The sequence below is a fragment of the Muntiacus reevesi genome, chromosome 13 (genome assembly GCF_963930625.1).
Source record: "Muntiacus reevesi chromosome 13, mMunRee1.1, whole genome shotgun sequence".
Taxonomy (NCBI): Eukaryota; Metazoa; Chordata; class Mammalia; order Artiodactyla; family Cervidae; genus Muntiacus; species Muntiacus reevesi.
This window is the reverse complement of record NC_089261.1, coordinates 9215598-9236711: the sequence shown is the minus strand read 5'-3', so window position 1 is coordinate 9236711 and position 21114 is coordinate 9215598. Positions and strand designations below refer to the sequence as shown.

Sequence of the window (21114 nt, the reverse complement as noted above, 5' to 3'; positions counted from 1 at the left end):
CAAAATAAAGTCAGCCACTATTTCCCCATCTATTTTCCATGAAGTGATGGCACCAGATGCCATGATCTTAGTTTTCTGAATGTTGAGCTTTATGCCAACCTCTTCACTCTCCTCTTTCATTTTTAGGGAAGCCATAATTGATATTACTGTCATCAATAGAAGGCTAAATTATGAACCATCCTACATAGAATCCTGGGTAGCTGTTAATGGGGCCAGTCTACAGGAATTGAAATGGAGATATATGGTTAAGAGGAAAATAAAAAGATATAGAAGTATGTGTAGTATGCTACCATTTATGTGGATATGCTTTGGAAATTTCTGGAAGGACAGCTAAGAAACAAATACCAGAGATTGCCTATGAGGAGAGAGACTGGGGAACTAGTAGGGGTGGTAAGGAAGCTTATATATCATTGTGTTCCTTTTCAGGCTGTTTGAATTTAGTTAATCATGTTTATTTTTTACACTTTTGTTTATGTTTGGCTGCATGGGCCCTTTGCTGCATGGGCTTTCTCTAGCTGCAGCGAGCTGGGGCTGCTCTCCCGTGGTGGTGCAGGGGCTTCTCGTTGCAGTGGCTTCCCCTGGAGCGGGGCACAGACTCTAGAGCGCTCAGGCTCAGCAGTTGTGGCTCGTGGGCTCTAGAGCTCGGGCTTAGTTGCCCCACGGCAGGTAGGGTCTTCCCAGACGAGGGATTGAACAGATGTCCCCTGCTTTAGCAGGCAGATTCTTAACCACTGGATTCCCAGGGAAGTCCTGAATTAAAAAAAAAAAAATGTATATCACCTATTTAAATATGAAAAAAATTATTAAAAAAAAAACTCAAGTTTCTGAGTAATGATACAGAAAGACAAGGTGAGAGCAGAGAACAGAAGCCACCCGTAATATGTACGGGATCAGGGAAGGGCAGGTGCTCTGGGAGCAGAGATGGCACCCAGCTCAGCCTGAGGGGATCAGGATCCGGGGTCACCTCCCGCTGATGCTCGAGGCACAGGGGAGTCTCTGATGGTGTCAAGTTCTGCTGGAAGGAAGCAGGGGAGGAGAATCACGGCCTCTGAGGCCATCCAGCCTACGCCCAACCTCGTGGCTTGGGAGTAGCTGACCCCCCGAGCCAGTTTGCTTGTTGAAAACAATGCCCACCCCAGAGGGCTGTCCTGAGGATGGAGGGGATTACAAATGAGAGGGCCTGGCCCGAAGCAGGAGTGCGGGGAGCTTCTGTCACTTACACGCTGGGATCTCCATGGAGGAGTTTACGTGGAGATGCGAAGATTCATGGGATGTCAAGATCTCTAGACTTGAGTTCACCCACAGGGCCATGGTGCCCCCCTGTGGTTCAGACTAGCTGTGTCTGGGCCAAGGACAGTCTCTGATGGAAGTTCAAACAAAATGTTCTTCTCTTTCAGCTACATGACCACGTATTTTGGGGTTTGGGCTATTGCCGTGGCTGTTTACAAACAGCTTCTGATGTGTAGAATTTAGGCTTGGCTCTCAAAGGGTGTAACTGGGACAAAAATGTCTCATTTTAAAAAAGTCACAAAGAACAGTGGTGGGGAATTGCAGGGCGGCCACATATAATGAAGAGACAAGCGCAGCCTAGAGGGACCGTGAATTAAACAGTAGAAGACGCCACACGGGGCAACGTGACATGGTTCCACCCGCCTTCTCTAATTTGAGGCTCTGATGAAGGCCTTGCTCTGTGGCCTTCCCCACAGGGTACGGGGGAAGGGACTTTGAAGTTCCATGCCCTTCCCCAGAACCCAGAGGAGTTTCGTTTTGTTTTTTTTTTTAAACAAAGGAGGTATATTTAAGAGAAGACACAGTCGGCCTGCGCCTGAACGTCAGGGCATCTTACTTTTGAAGCTGGAGATCTGAGTCTTAGCTGGCATTTTGAGGTCATGCTTTCACTGGACCATTGGACCTCCCTCAGGGGGGCTTTGAGCTGCTGTGTGACGAGGGCATCTCAGCATGACCCCCACCCCCGCCTGTCTACCCTGGGGGCAGATGGGGTAGGCAGGACAGAGATGAGAGGCGTTATTTGTCCCTGAGTCAGAGGTGGATGTTTTAAAACTTGAGATCACTGTGTACACACAGACAGCTCAGAATGAACTACTTAAGTATCACAGCTGTGCAGGTGTGGACCAGAGAGGCTTCCTCCTGCTGGCTTGGTTCAGCGCCTCCACCCAAAACCACCCAAGAGGCTCTCAAGAGTCGGGTATTGGAACAAACTTATGGCTGCTGGTGGTGGCGGGAAGGATGGGGAAGAGGACAGTTAGGGAGCTTGGGATGGACATGCACACACTGCTATATTTAAATGGATAACCGAGGGCCTACTGTACGGCAGGGAACTCTGCTCAATGCTGTGCGGCGGCCTGGACGGGAGAGGGGTGTGAGGGAGTGGACACGTGTATTTGTATGGCTGAGGCCCTCTGCAGTCCACCTGAAGCTATCCCAACACTGTTCATTGGCTATACTCCATTAAATAAGAAGTTAAAAAAAAAAGTTAGATACTGGAACTGCCTGGCCAGACCTAGAGCAGAACCCTGGACCTAGAAACTGACATTTAAATCTCATCCCTCAGGCCTCTATCTGTATTTGGTCCACAGCTTTAGGGTAGAGTTCAAGCCAGTGTTTCTCAGATTTCAGAAACCAGTGAAGTTACAAAAAGAATCTCTTGGAGTCACTGAGTTGTCAACCTGTTATTTTTGTAAAGAACAATGAAGAGTGATGGCCAAGTCCTTTCCCCCTCCCCCTTGTTTCAGAAGACATTATTTGACGTCGGCTTTGTAAAGACCTCCACGCGTGGCCTTTACCACCGTTTGCTTGGAGAGGAGCCTCGGTCATCACCCCATCCGGCATCTGCGAACAAGCCCTGTGGGGCTGAAGGCAATCCCATGAAGTGAGGGAGGGACCCCAGCGACAGGGCTTACCAGAGACAGACACTGTCTTACAACATTCCTTTATTTATTATATAGATGCAAAATCTGCTTTATGTACAATACTTGTACGTTATTTGGTCCTACCAAATAATCTTACCGAGGCATTCTACTGGTAATCTTCCCCCAAAAGATTCAGGTAAAATTAGATATTGTGCACTTCACGACTACCCAAACCTGAGACTTGGCTATTGATTTCAGCTTTGAGGTCATACACACAAATCGAACTAGACACACGCAAGGTTAAGGCGATGAATGTGAGCTGCAAGAAACCACAGGGTGCAGAACTAGGCTGTGTATTTTGCTTGAGTTAGACTCGCAACGTGAGCAGCAAAGGCTGTGCGGATCTCAGAGCGCTTTTATTGTCGTGTGAGGGCTTCTGCACACCTATGTGCCTGCGTGGTTGGGGCGCTGGCAGCCTGTGGGGCCTGAGGCCCCATCACCGGGGCTCACTGCTTCTCGGCCTCTCCTGTTTTGGGTTCCTGCTTCAGTTTGTAATCAGCCAGGGCCGCCTTGATGGCGTCTTCAGCTAGCACTGCAGGTAACAGAACAAAACACAGACATGAGTTTCCACCTCTTTAGGAGCTGAGGCAGTGGTGCTGGGACGGGCTGGACAGTCACCTCGCAAGGGTGCAGGGCCAGGAGCAAGCTGGCTGCGTCCTCAGCCACTCCCTTGGGGCGGCTCTGGGGACAGGCTGGGGGGCACACACCTGGGATTCTGCATTAGCTCCTTAGCCTCTCGCTGGGATAGCGTGAGGGCGGTATACATAACGTGTCTGGAGCGCTGGGGGTGCGGTGGGTGGGGAACGACACAACAGATGTTAGTTCTCAGCTGCTCACATGGAAACTGAGATAACGCAGTGGATGTCGGTGATGCTGGCTGGCATAACTTGGGTCGCATCAGTGTGGGGGTGGGATGGCATTTGCCGGCTCACTCTAGTGATCCCAAGTTTGGCAGCCTTTGTTTTAGAGTCGGTATTAAAAGAGAGGATTTGGGGGAAACAAACATTGAGACAGCTAGAGTGAGGGCTGAGACCACTGGCTAAAGTTCCAGCGCCCATGAAGGCCTGATGGAAAGGCAGGGGTTTCTCTGAAACCACGTGAAAATGTTTATAAGCTATGGCCTTTATTCTCGGGTATTTGAGATTCCAGCTCAAGTGGAAAGAACTCGGGTCTCGGCAGACCTCCGTCCTGGCCCCGGCACTCACGTCTTGCCCTGTGAGTCCTGCTCTGGCAGGAGGCCTGGCTCTGCTGATTTTTAACTAATTTGGTCAGTAAACCTCCATCACTTAGTTAAGGCTACCGTGTCTCATTCCCTCCTTCCCCTAGAAGGGTGAGACTGTAAAAGCTTTAGACTGAACGGGAAAGCCAAGTAAAAGCCTTCGGCATCTGGGCTTTCTCTCAGGACAGTGAAGAGGGGGTACTGCACAGCTGGGCTGAGTCATCCCATATACGCAGATGCAGACCCCGAGAGTAGCGGCCTCTGGAGAGGAAGTGATAAACCACACGGCAGATGGGATTATGGTGGAAGCCGCATTTTCTCCTGCACCAATGCCAACTTCACCACGGTGGGGTGAGAACAGCACAGATTCGGAATCAAAGTCTGGGCTTTAGACTCTGGCCCTTCCACGGAGGAGCTGGGAGGCTGGGCGGATTTAACCGGAGTCTGCATTTCCTCCTCTGTGAGGGGGAGGCAATGACATGACTGGAGGACATTCCAAAGTGTCAGAAGTGAGGCCGCGACCAGTTCGGCATGACGCCCAACCCATATCACCTGCCGTGAGACCCTGGGGCCCCGACCTTCTGGAGGCTGTGAAAACAGACTCCCCGAGCTCTAACCCCCAGAGGTTATAAAGGTGGATTCCATGACCCCAAAGGACTTGCCATTCCCCTGTCCAGATGCATGTGGATGCCATTACAGAGAAGCCCCGTTACCACCGCCACCCCCAGTGCAAGCCTGTTGGCACGCTGGAGGCGACACGTACTGGAGCAGTGCAGCTTCACGGGCGGCAGGCACAGCTCCTTGGCGATGTCTGTGTTTTTGATGGTCAAGGCTTCCTCTACCTGAAAGGCAGACAGGACGGACGGGCAGTTTTAGTGGTGCTCTGAATGGCGGGCCGAAGCGCAAACACTGCTGGGCTGGGGTGAGCCTGACCTGCAGAGACACTGTCACAGCCAGGAGAGCCCAGGGAGTCGCAGAGGGATCTGCCCAAGGCCAGCAACTCGAGCCTTTTTTTCCCCTTGGACAAAAGGCATGAGGAAGCTTAATTCCCCAACCAGGGATTGAACCTGCATTCCCTGCAGTGGAAGCACCATCTTAACCACTTGACCACCAGGAAGTCCCCTCGGGCCTGTTTGTCAAAAGGCAGTGATTTCCTGCCCCGGTCCTCTTGCCTGGAAAATCCCATGGACGGAGGAGCCTGGTAGGCTGCAGTCCATGGGGTCGTTACGAGTCGGACACGACTGAGTGACTTCACTTTCACTTTTCACTTTCATGCATTGGAGAAGGAAATGGCAACCCACTCCAGTGTTCTTGCCTGGAGGATCCCAGGGACGGGGGAGCCTTGTGGGCTGCCGTCTATGGGGTCGCACAGAGTCGGACACGACTGAAGCGACTTAGCAGCAGCAGCAGCAGCAGCAGTGATTTCCTACATTGGTTGTGTGACTATGAGCTTCTCTGATGTCCATCGATTCTACGAGCTGGATGGTGTCAGGGAGGTGGGTGAGGCCAGGGCCAGCAGCATAGACAGCTCCTGCGAGGAGACCTTGGGGCTCATCCCCTGAGGACTTTTCGCCTCCAGGAGGACTAAAAGGATGCCTGGAGTTTGTCTCAAGCCGAGGGCAGAGCAGGAGGCAGGGCCTGCTGCCTTAAGGAAAGCGTTTTCCCAGCCTGTCTCCCAGTCTCCCAAGTCCGCTAACTCTACTGAATTAAAATTCAAGTTCTGTTCCTGCAAACTCGGATGGGAGGCTCTCAAGGTCAGAGAAAGGCCCTCTCCCCACTTTCTGAGGTGCCCTGTCTCCTCATGCCCTCTTCCCCTGAGGATCGCTCTGCACAGATCGGCCGGCACAAGCTAGGTCTTTGCTTCCTGGCCCGGAGAAGCCTGCCGGTCAGGAGGCCCTGAGTCACAGGGGGCTGAAGGCGTGTGGTCTGGCAGGCGGCTTGGCTGCAGAGCTGTCCGGCACAGGCCTCCGGGACTCAGCTCGCTGAACTCTGGCTGTTGGGGCTGCAAGGATGAACACCTACAGTCTGGCTTTAATGAGGACGGGACTTTCGAAAGGCTAGTTTGTTATCTCATGAATCCTCGTAAGCCACCTGCAATCCTTCCTGAAACCGGATGGCAAGAAATAAAACAAACCATGGTACACCCTCCCCCGAGCGGACATAGACTTCTAAGAAATGATAACATCTGTGACCTTGGAGAAAGCCAAAGATTTCTCTCCACTTCTGTTGTGTTCTAGAGGTAGGTGGGGACCTTTTTTTGATTTAGTTAAAACACCACCAAAACCCCCAAGCAAATAAAAATGGTCAACAACAACAGAAAACCCTAAACTAAAGAAACGCTTACGATCATCCATAATTCCCAATGTGGAGAAGATTTGATAAAAATCTGGGTAAGCAAAATTAAAAAGAAAATTCTTGGAATATTTAGAAAAAAAATTATAGTGTGTGTTTGTTTAAACCGTTCCCTTAACCGAGAGCCAGGTGTGTGGGGATATGATTTAATTCTAGTTTTTAAGAGCCTTACCGTCTTCCCCTTTACCCATTCGGTGGCTAATGAGCTGGAGGCAATGGCAGAACCACAGCCAAATGTTTTAAACCTGGCGTCCACGATCTTCCCCTTTTCATCCACTTGAATCTAGAAAAGGGGCAGGAGTTAGCAGGGTTCTGGTGCTGCCTGCAGAACCTGGCACTAAGGAGGCCCACAGGGCACTTCCTAAGAGTTTTGGTCCTGCTTTCCATACTTAAAAGTTTGGGCATTGATTACTGAGGCCCCTCTGTTTCAAAGAGTTCAGCAATGAAAAGCTGCAAGCAGGAACAACTATACAGAATTATACGGGCCTAGCTGGCAAAGATCAACCAAAAAAGTGTGCCTCCTCCCCAGTCTCCTCCCACTCCCAAGCCTGATTTTTGGCTTCCCAGCTGCTGGGTCAGTGTGCATCTTTAAACACGGCGAGAGTGGGCAATAAAGGCCACTGGTTAGTGCTTTTTCCTTTGATATCAAACTGCATGTAGTGCGTTCCCTCCGGCCTTCTTTCTGTTTTCCAAGATAGGCATGAAGCCTTCTGGCTAGCTTCCCACCACGGTGACAAAGGAGATGTGGAGAAAGCTATGGTTTACCAGAGTGCCAGGCGCTTCCAACGTGGGGGCAGGGAGAATTTGATCTACTGCATTTTCTGTCCCTCTGGGGATTGCTAACTTATAACAGTGAGTATGAACCTGAGGTCCGTTTATTCTGTCAGAAGGGGTCAGCACAGTTTACCAGTAGGACTAGGATTCAGCCCTGGCTGGAATCATTTAGAACACTGACTTATCCGACCTCACAGGAATGAAGATGGGGACCAGAGGCAATGCTGGACATGTAAATGCTCTGTCAACTATGGAGCACTGTACAATCAAAGGGGTCACCGTTACCACCAGTAAATATGGAAACCAGGGGTACCTGTAATTTCATGACATCACCACACGCTGGAGCCCCCACCAATCCAGTCCCAACATTTTTAGATGTCTTGTCAAGGGACCCCACGTTCCGGGGATTTTCATAATGATCAACAACCTGAAATGAGACAGTGAAGAGAAATCACAGTCACTCTTTTTTTGCTGTTGGTCTTCCTGACTTTGATGGGAAGCTCCTTCAAGTCAGCAAGCTGGACCTGGCAGGCCATCACTAAATACCAAATTTCACTTGGGTAGGATTTAAGAGATATGGGGATCCTGGAGAAAAGTCTGCAAAATCATGTTTTAATTCTGTGCGGTTTTGAACCACAAATAATTACTTGACCTCTAACCACCCAAGTCACAGAGTTGGGCTCAAACAGCACTTTTGTAATTTCGGAAGAGAATCCATTCTCAAAAGAATGATGGCTATTCAAAAACCCCATACGTATGTATGGTCCAGAAAGGGAAGGACTTCCCAGAAGCCTTCAGGAGATTGTTACAGGAGGAACAAGGCTATTTGTGTGCGGTGATAAATAACAACCATGACTGTATTTCGGGGCCCTGAAATCTGCGGTGCCGCAGCGCGCCCTGGTGGCGGAAAGGCTGCGAGCGCCAGGTGTACTGTCAACAATAAACAGCCCTGGGTCCGCGGGGAGTGAGGTCTATGCGCAAAGACGTGCAAGCCAGACCAGAGTAGACTTCTATTCAAACTGGCACACGCGAGGCTTTAAAAACCTTGAGGTTTGTTTCCCAGTTGGTCATTAAGTATTCCGAGCTTCCAGTCCCCTTCCCCCGACCTATCCGACCACGGATTTTGACTTCCAAGTCCAAGGATCTGTAAAATAATATCCAATCTGGACTTTCTGCCCCGGGGTTGATTTACCGCATTCTTTTTTTGGTTAACCGGTTCCCAAGTGAGACACGTCTCATGTTTAGGGACTACACGGAAGCCCCCGGAAGGTATGGGCTGCCAACTACCCAACCTGTCTCTTAACTCACAAGCGTCCCCCCACCCCTAAACCAAACCAAAACAAACACAAAAACGTGACGACTGTTGGTTACACGTCCGTGTCCACTCGGAGGCTCTGAGCTCCTGCACAGTAACATCAACCCTCAGGGGCCGCCCTGTGCCAAGCGCCCTGCCCAGGACTCCGCAGGCAATGGTCTCGCATACGGTGGCGCTGCCCAGACCCCATCTGACGAGCGCGGGGCAGTGCCTTGCCCAAGGTCACTCGGCCAGGGCAGTGGTTTTGGCTGAAGCCGGGGCCCGCGCCGCTGTGTGTCCGGCTGGCCCGGACGGAGCAGGACTCTGCTTCCTGGGCAGTCGAGAGGTTTAAAGAGTGGATGGATGCTTCAAATTTAGGGCAGCGGCCGCTAGGCTAGCGGGAGCTGTCGTTCTTGTTTCAGGCGCGGTTAGTTGCCCCAGCGCAGCGACGGAAAGTCATTCGAGGCGGCACTCTTGAGAGGAAGGCCCCTCCATCCGGGGTTGGGGGCGGCCAGGGCCCTGGGCTACAGTCGGGGTTCCAGGGCCGCGCAGAGCCGGGAGGGCCATTAGGCTGGGCCTCCGCTAGGACCCCTAAGTCCTCTCGGTGGTCCTCGCACTCCCTCCCCGCCCCCGCCCGGTGCGGACCCCCTGGCCGCTCTTACCTTCTTGTGATAGAGCCGAGCGGGAGCTGACAGCTCCCGGGCGGGCAGGCGCGGGGCCCGGAGCAACAGGGCCGAAGCCGCCCGCCTCAGACGGCCCACTCCAGCCGCCGCCATCTTGCGGGCTTGCGCTTGCGCAGGTGGAGCGCGCGGCCGAGGGGAGGGGCGCGTGCGCGCGTCGGGTCCCCCCTGGGAGCGCGCACCCTCTAAAGTCCCGGCGACCTTGCGCCTGCGCCCTCCCGCTGCGTTCACGTGTTCGCGTTTTGTTCCCGGGGCGCGGAGCCCAAAGGTTTGAAATCGCTCGAGGGCTGGTCCACCGATCTGGGTTCTGAATTTTGAGGAACCTTGAGCTGGAAATCGGGACCCAGCTTTGCGTTCATAAAGCAGCCCCCCGCCCCCCACCGCCGGAATTCGGCGCAGAGGATCAACCAGCCCACCGTTCTTGGCTCTATTTTGCAGTTTAGGAATTTGAGGATCAGAACGGTTTAGTAACTTGCCCTAGGTTGCCCAGAGGGACCCAGTTGGGATTCTGACTTGAACAGTCCTTAGAATCTCGTTTCTGCTCCTAACTGGCTGTGTGCTCCTAGGTGAAAGCGTCTTTGTAAACCTCGATCTTTTCTATACTAATTTAAGGACAGTTCTTCGTCCATTGAGCAAATCTGTGTTGAGTATCTAGTTTTTCTCAGGGTGCTTTGGGAAAACAACCAAAAACGACACAATTAAGCTTGCTAATGAGAGAGTAAGGCAATAAATAGACCCACCAAGGCTTTTCTACGTCTAAAGTGAGAAGCTTAACTAAAGGAAAGAATGCTTTCCTCTGATTTTAAAAAGTGTGTATGTTTATGTCTCTACTAAAAAGCAAACTGGCACAGATTAAATCACAAGATATAGCAATGAAGAGATTCTAAGTAAACGTTTATTAATGTAATTTATTGATTCTGGTTTGCAGAATATGATCCTATAAAATCAAAACTCCCGTGTATTTAAGTGCTAGGCGCGAGGCATTAAAGGGAAGGAATCTCTGGGAAATGAGTTATTCTCATGAATGGTGCAATCGATCCCTCCCTGAGGACCTAAGACTTTTCTGCGCGTTTGAGGCTCAGTTGCTGGGGAGACTGAATCACGCGCCAGGTCAGACTAGGTGGTAACGTACAAGAATCATTTTTGACCTTCTCAAGATGGCGCCAAAACCTTAACTATAACCATCACGCTCACTCCGTGGCTGCCTCTATGGCTTCCACTTCCTGCCTAAGGACCCAACTGCTGTCCGACGTTGTGCCGGAACGCATGCCCTGTTGGTGAGCACTTTTTTTCTGAACAATAACTACTGAAAATATATAAAATAACATGAATCTCGTGTATTTCGAGATTTCCATGTCATCCGAGGCTCAGAGTTTCTCTTCAGGTGGCAGAAGAGCGGGATTTTTGACCAGGCGCGCGCCGCGGGCAGCTCCTACTACTGCGGGTCTTTGGCGGCCTAGTGAGGACCCGGGAGTCTCTGGAAGTCCAAGATGGCGACGGCGGCCGCAGCATCGGCTTCTGAAGCGGAGGCTGAGCCCAAGGCCGGGCCCGAGGCCGAGGGAGAGGAGGATGAGGCTAAGGCGGCTCGGGCGAGGAGGAAGGTGTTATCGCGAGCCGTGGCCGCCGCGACGTACAAGACCATGGGGCCAGAGTGGGACCAGCAGGAGGAAGGCGTGAGTGAGAGCGATGGAGATGAGGAGTACGCCATGGCTTCCTCGGCCGAGAGCTCCCCCGGGGAGTACGAGTGGGGTTACGACGAAGAGGAGAAGAACCAGCTGGAGATAGAGCGGCTGGAGGAGCAGGTAGGCGCGGGGGTGGGCTGCGGCGGCGGGCTCTCTCCCTCGGGTTCCCAGGCCCCGGCCCACCTCCCTGGTCCACGGAGGTAATAAAAAGCGCCAAAGCCTCCAAACCGCAGATGCTCAGCGCGTCTCAGGTCCTTGGAGCGCTTACTGCTCCCCAGAGCGTTATCCTATTGAACCCTCGCCAGACCCCGTTTTGTGGGAGGACCCTGAGGCTCCTGGTGGAGGGAATTCTCTTGCTCACCATTACACTTCCTGCAAGTGGCGAGTCAGGCTTTGAACTTTGAATCAACTCCTCAACTCCCGCGCCTAGCCATACCGTTGAACTGTGTCCAGGCTTAGAAATAAGATTCGTTTCTTCCAAGAAGAGTTATTTGCCTGTAGGAATGACGAAGATACGGAGCTCTGGCGTGGTAGGGAATAGTGACCGTGACGGTGATAATAGAAACGGAATGGCGTCTGGAGGCTAAGACCCCAATTCTAGCTCTTCCATACCTGTGTGCGCTCAGGCCAGTATTTTAACGTCTCTCATCCTCCAGTCTATAAACTGGAACAAATGGTTCCCGCCCAGAGAATTGTTGTAATGGTAATCAGAACTCGGGGCCTGGCAATAGCTATGTGATTTCTAACCTGTAACCTTAGGAGGTTCAGGTGGTGGTGTCTCCTATGTAATCCAGGATCCCAGCAGGAAATAGGCAGCACATTCAAGTTAGAGTTTGGAGTAAAGGCCCATAGAAAGACTGGGCCTCCCAGCTGGCTCAGTGGTGAAGGATCTGCCTGCCAATGTAGGAGCCATGGATTCGATCTTTGTGTTGGGAGGATCCCCTGGAGAAGGAAATGGCAACCCACTCCAGTGTTCTTGCCTGAGAAATCCCATAGACAGGAGCCTGCTGGGCTGCTGTCCGTGGGGTTGCAAAGAGTCGGACAAGACTGGGGAGAGCACAGCAATGGCGAGGCTGCTGAGTCTGGGGCAGGGAAGTCAGGAGCAAAGGTTTGGTTCCCCAGGGCTCGTGGTAGCAGGACCTTTAGGTGTCTACCTGTAGTCCTGTAGAGGTGATGGGAGTGACTGCTTTTCTAGATAGTTTGTGGAGAGGATCCCTGAGAGGAGTTGAGATGTTTGTTCCAGGGAGGTAGCCCCTGTTTCCCATCATGGAGTGGGGTGGGCAAGAAGTACCTTGACCTACCTCTGTGCCTTGCTTCCACATGACCTCCTGGGCAAACCCTGCTGGAAGCCAGAGACCCGGAGACCCCATGGATGTGGTCCACACGGTGGGTCCCAGGACAGGGAGGGGAGAGAGTGGAGTAGACTTGGAGGGGAAAAGATAGAGCCCCGTCTCGTTTTACAGACGAGGACACTGAGGCTCAAAAGGACTGATGAAATGATTTGGTCAGAGTCAGGCCTAAGGGCATTTGAACCTTTCAAGGTTGTCTGTAGACCGAATGCCGTAGTGGCTATGAAAGCACTTAGTGATGTGAGGTTGGTAGCCTGGGTTTCTCAGTTAACTTGGCTGGGTGTGAGATTCCTTATAATGTCCTCTCTGGCGGTGATGTTCCTGTTAAGTTGTGAAATAGTTAAATCTTCTCTTGGTATGTCTGTCTCATTCGTCATCCCATCTGAACCGACCAGGGGCAGGCAGGTGGTCACGGTTCTGCCTTTTATAACGAGCGCGCTGAAGTCCGCTCATTCTCTGACTCACTCAGCAGTTGCAGGGTGATGTGAGGTGGCAGGCCGCCTGTGACTGTCTGGTGGCAGCCTGTCGCTCTGGCCTTGGGCCTTTCCGTGAGCCTTAGCTTGCTCAGTCGGGCAAATAGGATTACCTGCTGAGGGGAGAGGTAGGCTCGGAAGCAGAGGGATTAAGTCCTCAGTGAGGGTGCGCTGCTCACTGGAGTGGAGGCCGGGTCGGGGCAGAGGTCTCCTGGCCACTGGTGGTGTGTACTTGCCAGCCCTGCCTCAGGCCACCACACAGGACAGCATCCGGCAGGCGACGGTGACCTGAAGAGCCTCTGCTTTATCCTCTTCCTGGGCTCCAGAAATGGGCTTTTCCAGTTTTTCCAAAACTCCCTCCCACGCCTGCCTAATCCCAGCCTCTAGTTCTTGCTGTAACGACTCTCCTGGTGGAGCGTGATGGTCAGTAACTTCTAGAGAGGCCCGCGAAGCGCTCGGCCTTGTTGTATTTGAATTCCGCTTCTCACCCCAAGTGTTTTTATGAAACCTCGAAGTCAGCTGTGAAATCTGTCCCGATAACAGAAGCAGAGACGTCCCACTGTGTGTGTGGTCATGGCTGAAACTAGGAGTGGCTCCTCCTGGTCCCTTCCTGTGATTGGGCTGAGCGTGGTCTCCACCAGGCGCCTCTGTCACCTCCGTCCCCCCGCCCCCATCCAGGTCCAGGTCGTGCTGGCAGGGACTGACGAAGCCTGTTGCGGAGCGCTTGCACGATGGCTAGGCCTCCTCTTTCTTTGAAGGGTCCTTTGTCCTTGGCGATGTTCTGAGACCGGACTAGATTGGCACGTGTGCTTGTTTGTCAGCTCTAGTTGAACTCTATGAAAGTTCTCTTAAATGCATGTCGTTGTGTATTAAAGTACGTACTCCCAGAGTGCCTCTCCATATACAGTATCTTCATCATTTGGGCCTAAAAATCAGAAATTTAGACCGAAAAGCATCCTAGAGACATTTCTTCAGTGGGTTTTGTACATTTCAATGCTGACCTCCCTGTGGTGGTCACAGGAGGGCTTGTGTAGATGTTACTCCCAGGATTCCCCACCCCTTCGTGCCCAGAGAACACATTCAGACCCAGGTGAGTTGGCGTGATGGGGTGACCTGGAGAGCCACGCCCGCGCCTTCATGAGGACAGTGCACCGCTCACCATCTTCTCCTCTTTCACTGTTGTTACTTGTGTGACACGCTTGAATGTTGATTTTGAGACGTCGCTGTGTCACGGGAGCCCACTTGAGATCCAGAGGTGCACTCTAGTGCCTTCCAGTACAGATGGGGAAACAGAACTGGTGGATGTTAGAACACTTGTGTCCTGACCGCATTCTGACCTTTTTCAGCCCCTCATGTAATCATGGGGTGGGTTCAGCCTGTCAAGTTTTATCAGTCATGAGCAGGAAAACGTTGCTTAAAGATTCTTCTAAAAAATTACGGGTCGTGGGCTTATGTGTTATTGATTCTTTATTATCTGTTTGCATGTAATTTAAAAAAACATGTTTTTATTTATTTGATTGTGCTGGGTCATAGTTGCAGCGTGCGGGGTCCGTGGGATCTTCTTGTTTTAGCTGCTGCCTATGAGGTCCCGTTCCCTGACCAGGGATTGAACCTGGGCCCCCTGCACTGGGAGTGAGGAGTCTTAGCCACTGGGCCACCAAGTCCCTATTTACGTGTGACTTGACCTATATGGGGCAGTTCACGTCTGTAAATTGTAAAGGGTGGTAAAGAGGTGCGCACCCTTGCTCTGCCCCTCACTCTCAGGGTGGGGACTTCATCCGTGATGCTGCTGGTCCGGACGGCCTCTCTCGCTTCCCACTGCCCAGCCTCCATCCTCACCGCTGCCCCACAGCCCCTAACCCAGGTGACTGCTTTCTTGAACCTGACGGACTTCTGCTCCCTTCTCTTTTAAAATGTATAATTTTATCCACTAAGTATGCTGCCCGGAGCAGATGCTGTCTGGTTTTGTTTGTTTTTGAGCTTTTAAGAAAGCATATGCAGTATATAACCTGCGAGTGCTTTCCACTCAGAGGTGGGTTTCTAAGATTCCGCCATGTTCCCTCTAGTTATCCATCTTGACTGCTGTGTGTTCAGTACACCAGGGTGTGAGCAGCACACAGCTTATCGGGTGTTCTGGCATTTGAATTGCCTGCAGTTTTTCCCTAATACAGACTAGCTACAAGGAACATTGTTACTGGTAAGCTGTCGCTCTTGAAGCTGTGTAAGAGTGAGTATTGTTCAAACTGGGGTCATGGTCATGGCTCATGAGTTCACTTCAGTGGATACTCCCGTGTCCCTCTGATACACTTTCTGTGTGTGGGGGTCTGTTTCTAGGCACTCTCTAGTGTTCTGTTGGGCACTTTGTCCTGTGTCTGTTCCGTGGTCCAACTCATTACCTGCTGAGACAGATCCTCTTACCTGCAGCTTAATGCAATAGCTAGTGTCTAGATTATTAAGAGTGTATTGTCAGATGGCAGTGTTAGTTGAATGAATTATCGTTCATCTGTCGTCTCTGGAGAGGGAAATATTTATTGCTGAAATATTGTGGCAGATGTTGGAAGAGTAGACACTAATCTAGTCTCAGTGTGTAGACTTTAGAAAAAATCTACTGATTTGGCCGTGCTGGGTCTTCGTTGCCGCGAGCGGTTTACTGGTTGTGGGGGCTCCTTGCTGGTCGAGGTGGTCTTGGCGCGGTGGCTTTCCTTCTTGCAGATTGTGGCTCGGTAGTTGTGGTGCTTGGGTTTAGTTGCCTCTCGGTGTGTGGGACCTTCCTGGACCAGGGATCAAACCCGTGTCCCCTGCATTGGCAGGCAGGTTCTTACCCACTGAACCACCAGGGAAGTCCCTAGACTTTTAAAAAAATTATTTATCTGGCTGCACTGGGTCTTAGTTGAGGCATGTGGGGTCTAGTTCCCTGATCAGGGATCAAACCCGAGCCCCTTGCATTGGGAGCAGAGTCTTCGCTGCTGGACCACCAAGGAAGTCCCCTGGTGTAAAGACCTAATGTGACCTCATACCCCAACTCATTTGAAAGCTTTTTTAAAAAATTAAACTTTGTTTTGAGGTAATTGTAGGTTTCCTTGCAGTTCCAAGAAATAATATAGACAGATCCTATGTACCCTTTATCCAGTTTCCCCCAGTGGTGAACTGGAGTACAGTTTCACAGCCCTCGTGTTGACGTTGCCAGTCAATACACGGATGGGCTCTGTCACCTCAGGTCCCTCCTCCAGCCCAGATGGAGCCACAGCCTGACCCCTGACACCCACTAATCTGATCCCTACTCCTATAGTTTTATTATTTCAGGAATATTATGTAAGTGGAGTAATATAGTAGGCAACCTTTGGGGAGGAGCTTCTTTCACTCAGCACAGTTCCCTCAAGGTTTATCCAAGTTGGGTGTGTATATTAGTTGGTTCCTTTTTATGGCTGAGTAGTTTTCCATAGTGTGGGTGTTCCATGGTTCATTTACCCACTCACCCATTGAAGGATCTCTGAGTTCTTTCCAGATGTGGTTGTTAGGAGTACAGCCATTATGCACAGTCCTACACGGGTGTTTGTGTGAACCTAGGTTTTATTACTCTGGAGAAATGCCCAAGGGTGCACTTGTTGGGTGGTCCAGTAGTTGTCTGTTGAATTTTAAAGGGAACTGTTTTTTTTTTTTTTTAACATCTTCTCTAGCATTTGGTGGTGCCCCTGTTTTCCCTTCTGGCCATTCTTGGTTTTGTGTCTGTTTCTTTTTTCTTTCTTTAAAAACACTTAGTTTTGGCTGTGCTGGGTACTCCTTGCTTTCTCTAGTTGTGGCAGGTGGGGGCCCCTCTCTAGTCGTGGTGTGTGGGTTTCTCGTGGTGGCGTCACTTGAGGAGCTTGGGCTCTAGGCTTGCAGGCTTCAGTGGTTCTGACAGCCGGGCTCAGTTGCCCCGCGGCATGTGGGATCTTCCTGGACCAGAGGTCCAACCTGTGTCCCCTGCTCTGGCAGGCGGATTTTTTAATCACTGGACCACCAGGGAAGTCCCCTTTTGGCCATTCTGATGGGTGCGTAACGATAGCTCATTGCAGTGTCGGGTTGTGTGTCCCTTATAGCTAATGATGTTGACCACTACTCAGGTGCACTCCCTGGCCATCTGTGTCCTCTTTGGATATACATTTTTGGTTCATGTCTTTTGCCTACTTTTTATTTGGATTGTTTGTTTTTTAACTCTAGTTTGGAGTTACATCTTTTAGATGCTAACTTTGTCAGATACTTGAGTTATATATTTTTTCCCCCCCGCCGGCCTATAGCTTTGCATCCTCTTGACAGTCTTTTACGGGGCTTCCCAGGTGGTACAGTAGTAAAGAATCTGTCTGCCAGAGCAGGAGACACAATTCTTGCCTAGCAAACCCGATGGACAGAGGAGCCTGGCGGGCTCTACAGTCCATGGGGTTGAAAGAATTGGACACGACTTAGCGACTGAGCACAGGTGAGCACAAGTCTTTTACAGAGCAAAAAGTTTAATCCTGATAGCATCCTGACTTGCTGAGAGCTTCTATTGTGAATGGTTGTTTTCTGTATTAACTGATGTCATGAATTTTGTTTTTTACTTTGTTACATCGTGGAATACAGTGAGTTAATTTTTAAAGACTGAACTCACCTTGTATACCTGGAGTAGCTCCCACTTAGTCATGGTGTGTAACTGTTTTTGTACGTTGACTTCAGTTCTGTAGGTTTTCCTCTCCACAGAGTGTTAGCTGTAGTCTACTTATTTTGATTTGCTGTATTTTCATTTTCATTCAGTTCTATTATTTTAAATTTTCTTTGAGATTTCCTCCTTGATTGATAGATTGTTTAGAAGTGTATTGCTTGGGACTTCCTGGTGGTCCAGTGGTCAAGATTCTGCCTTCCAGTGCTGGGTTTGCGAGTTCAATCCCTGGTTGGGAACTAGGATCCCGTATGTTGCAGGATGTGGCCAAAAAATTAAAAAAAATTTTTTATTATTGCTTAATTTCCAAGTGTTTAGACAGATTGATTTCTACAGTAATTGATTTCTAGTTTGCTTTTCCTCTTACCAGAAAATGTACCCTATATGGTTCAATTTTTAAAAAATTTGTTGAGGTTTGTTTTATGGCCCAGGATATGGTCCCAGTGAATGTTCCTTGGGCACTTGAGAATACTGTGTTACTCTGTTATTGTTGGGTAGGGTGTTCTTTATATAGCAATTAGATCATGTTGGTTAATGGTGGTGTTGATTTCTTTTATATCCTTGCTGATAATCTGATAGTTCTTTTACTTTCTGAGTGGGGGCTGTTGAAATTCCCAGTGTAATTGTGGATATGTCTGTTTCTTCTTTTAGCTGTATCAGTTTTTGCTTCATCTATTTTGAGATTCTGTTGTTTGGTGCCTGCACATTTAGGATTGTTTTGTCTTCCTGGTGGGTTGATCCTTTTATCATTACGTAATGTCCTGTTTTATCTCTGATAATTTTCTTTGCTCTAAAGTTTATTTTATGTGATATTAGTACAGCCACCTCTGCTTCTTTTTGTCTGCTGCATGCTGGATCTTTCCCCGTCCTTCTGCCTTGTATACTTTTATTTGCTTATTTATTTTTGGCTGTGCTGGGTCTTTGTTGCTCTGCAGGCTTTTCTCTGGTTGTGTGAGTGGCGGCTGCTCTGCAGCTGTGATGTGTGGGTTCTCAGTGTGGTGGCTTCCTTGTTGTGGACACAGGCCCGGGGCGCGTGGGTTTCAGTAATTGCGGCAGGAGCGCTCCGTAGTTGTGGTTCCTCGGGCCCTGGAGCACAGGCTCAGCAACGGGCTTAGCTGTTGTGCAGCGTGTGGGATCTTCCTGGATCAGGGCTCGATCTCATGTCTCCTGCATTGGCAGGTGGATTTTTTTTTTTTTTTTTAACCAGTGAGCCACCAGGGAAGGCCCCTATCCTTTTCCTTGAATTTGAAGTGAGTTTCTTGTAATTAGCGTTCAGGTAGGTTGTGTTTTATTCACTCTGCTATTCTCTGCCTTTTGATTAGTATGTTTAGACCAGGTGCTAAAGGTAATTATTGATATTGACGTTTTATTCTTTCCTGTTTGTTTCCTGTCTGCTCTCTCTTTTTTCGCCTTTGTATGGGTTACATGAACATCCTTTGGATTCCAGCTTGGTTGCTCATACCAATTTTTAGAGTCTTGCTCTACGTAGTTCCTTAGTAGTTGCTTTGAGTATTTCAGTGTATTTGATTTACATGGTATCTGTGTTTGATCCCTGAGTAGTGTTGAAATATTCCTCCCATTTAGGTCTCTTTACCATTCTTCCTTTTTAATGTCCTTGTTTTGGGTGTCAGACAGTCTTAAAATTGTTGCCATCACCGCATACAATTTAGAAGGATCAAGAAGAGAAGGTTCATCTGTTGTGCTTACCTGTATTTCTGCTCTTTCTTCCTTCCTGATACACCAAGATTTCTCTTACCATTTCCCTTCTCCTTGAAGAAGTTCCTTTAGCTGTTTTAAGAGTAAAAGCTTGCTAGTGACAAATTCTTTTAGTTTTCCTTTGTTTCAAATGTCCAGTATCTTTGGAAGCAGTGAGCTTAATTTATTTACTTTTAGTTTGAAAAGTTTGAAATAAATCTTTTTGTACCTATAAAAATAAAATGTGCCTGTCACTCTGTACCACAGACTGGTACCAGTCTGTCACCATTCTTGTTTCTCCTGGTAGGGATTTTCATTTGTTTGTTCAGTAAAAGAAAAGAGCTCTTACTTACATGTCCCTGGGATATGCTACAGTGTGACACTGAATTACCTTTCAGAATTCTCACAATCTGTTGGTGTATCCCATTTCACAGATGAGAAAAGGGAAGTTTAGAAAAGTGAGTGACTTGCCTCAGGTCACACTTTGTGTTTGTTTCATTAGACTGTTTCCTGTATTTCTGGGAGAACCAAGTGTGTTCTCACAGGACCTGTAACAGATTTGAAGGAATGTTAGATTTATTGTAAAAAGTCTCAGAAATTTCCTGGTGGTCCAGTGGTTAGGACTCTGCCAGGGGCCCAGGTTCAATCCCTGGTTGGGGAAGTAAGATCACACATGCCAAGTGGTGTGGTCAGAAAGAAAAAAAAAATCTCTTGTATATTTTTCTCCATCTTCCTGAGGGAAATGTTGCCTTGCTGTTTTTGTGTCTCTTCCAGAAAACACATATTTTGTGCTTGTAGTAGGTGTGTGCTTTCACCAGTGGTGACAGAAGCTGAGTTATTTTGATGATCACATTCTAAATCATCACCTGTGTTCCTTTCCCTTCCAGCTGTCTATCAATGTCTATGACTACAACTGCCACGTGGACCTGATCCGGTTGCTCCGGCTGGAAGGGGAGCTGACCAAAGTGAGGATGGCGCGCCAGAAGATGAGCGAGATCTTCCCTTTGACCGAAGGTAGCGCTTCCGCAGTCGATCTGCTTTCATAAACACAGAGAATTAAGAGTCTTTTTTTCCGTGCTGAAAGTGGGACATGCTCCTTATAAAAAACTCAGAACAGATAAGTGTAGTGGAAAGAAGAAAATCCATCCAAAGTCAGTGACTTTTAGTTTATCATCTTCTGTGAAGTTGCTCAGTCATGTCCGACTCTTTACGACCCCATGGACTGTAGCCTACCAGGCTGCTCGATCCATGGAATTTTCCAGGCAAGAGGACTGGAGTGGGTTGCCATTTCCTTCTCCAGGGGATCTTCCCAACCCAGGGATCGAACCTGGGTCTCTGGCACTACAGGCAGATGCTTTACCGTCTGAGCCGCCAGGGAAGCCCTGTCATCTAGGTTTTTGCTAAACATAGTTGTGACCATGCAACACTGAGTCACATTTCAAATCTTGATTTCTTTGTTGTAATGTTACGATAAAATATTTGCATGTAATTAAAATTTCCCCGTTCCCTTTCTGTTTCCCATTCTGGTATTTATGTATTTAATGTGTTTTCTCAGAAACAGATAATTGTAACTGTAGTGTAACTAAACTTTCATAAGCAATTTTTAACTTAAATGTTACATACCTTATTTGTTCCACAGTAGTTGGGCATTTAAGTTATTTCTACTTATGTGCTTATCTGAAACATAATTACGCCAAGCATTTTTGTAGTTAAATCTCCATGATTATATTGATCTTTTAGGGACAAGTGAGTTAACACAGGTCCTAAATCCAGCTCTGTCCCCTCTCCCTCCCACAAGGCATGACTGCGGAGTGTACAAGCTGAAATCTGATTGCCTTTCAGATGTCTTTCTAGGTGTGTGCCATTAAGCACACTGTATAATCACTCTAAGACTCAGTTTTCTCAGCAGTACGAGGGAGATAACAGTAGTTTCTGCCTAGGAGGCATTCTGTGTGCAGCGCTTACCACGTGCTCTGCGCGTCGTAAATGCT

At 49.3% G+C, this 21114-nt stretch overlaps 2 protein-coding genes across 3 annotated transcripts in view; one reads left to right on the top strand and one right to left on the bottom strand.

Annotated features, from left to right (window-relative positions):
- Positions 1 to 2934: 2934 nt before the first annotated feature.
- On the bottom strand, positions 2935 to 9388 carry ISCU (iron-sulfur cluster assembly enzyme). The gene is made up of 5 exons (XM_065904731.1): positions 9232 to 9388; positions 7589 to 7702; positions 6674 to 6784; positions 4913 to 4991; positions 2935 to 3462 (listed from the first exon to the last, which is right to left on the bottom strand). Exons 1-5 carry the CDS (start codon positions 9343 to 9345, stop codon positions 3377 to 3379), a joined length of 504 nt encoding a protein of 167 aa, XP_065760803.1. The 5' UTR covers positions 9346 to 9388; the 3' UTR covers positions 2935 to 3376.
- A 1336-nt stretch (positions 9389 to 10724) lies between these two features.
- Positions 10725 to 21114, top strand: part of SART3 (spliceosome associated factor 3, U4/U6 recycling protein) — a 39371-nt gene continuing 28981 nt past the window's right edge. For both annotated transcript variants that reach the window (XM_065904292.1, XM_065904291.1), the window contains exons 1-2: positions 10725 to 11051; positions 20011 to 20137. In XM_065904292.1, the coding sequence (XP_065760364.1) occupies positions 10740 to 11051; positions 20011 to 20137 (439 nt within the window). In that variant the 5' untranslated portion in view covers positions 10725 to 10739. The remainder of the gene's footprint in view (positions 11052 to 20010; positions 20138 to 21114) is intronic.

What these genes read in the sequence shown, in the direction of transcription:
- ISCU (XM_065904731.1), bottom strand. Translation starts at nt 9,345, where the DNA reads ATGGCGGCGGCTGGAGTGGGCCGTCTGAGGCGGGCGGCTTCGGCCCTG. An exon ending in GTGATGTCATGAAATTACAG is followed by an intron (nt 6,785 to 7,588) that starts GTACCCCTGGTT and finishes CCCCTTTTCTAG; the next exon opens with ATTCAAGTGGATGAAAAGGG. An exon ending in CGTGAAGCTGCACTGCTCCA is followed by an intron (nt 3,463 to 4,912) that starts GTACGTGTCGCC and finishes TGTTACCTGCAG; the next exon opens with TGCTAGCTGAAGACGCCATC.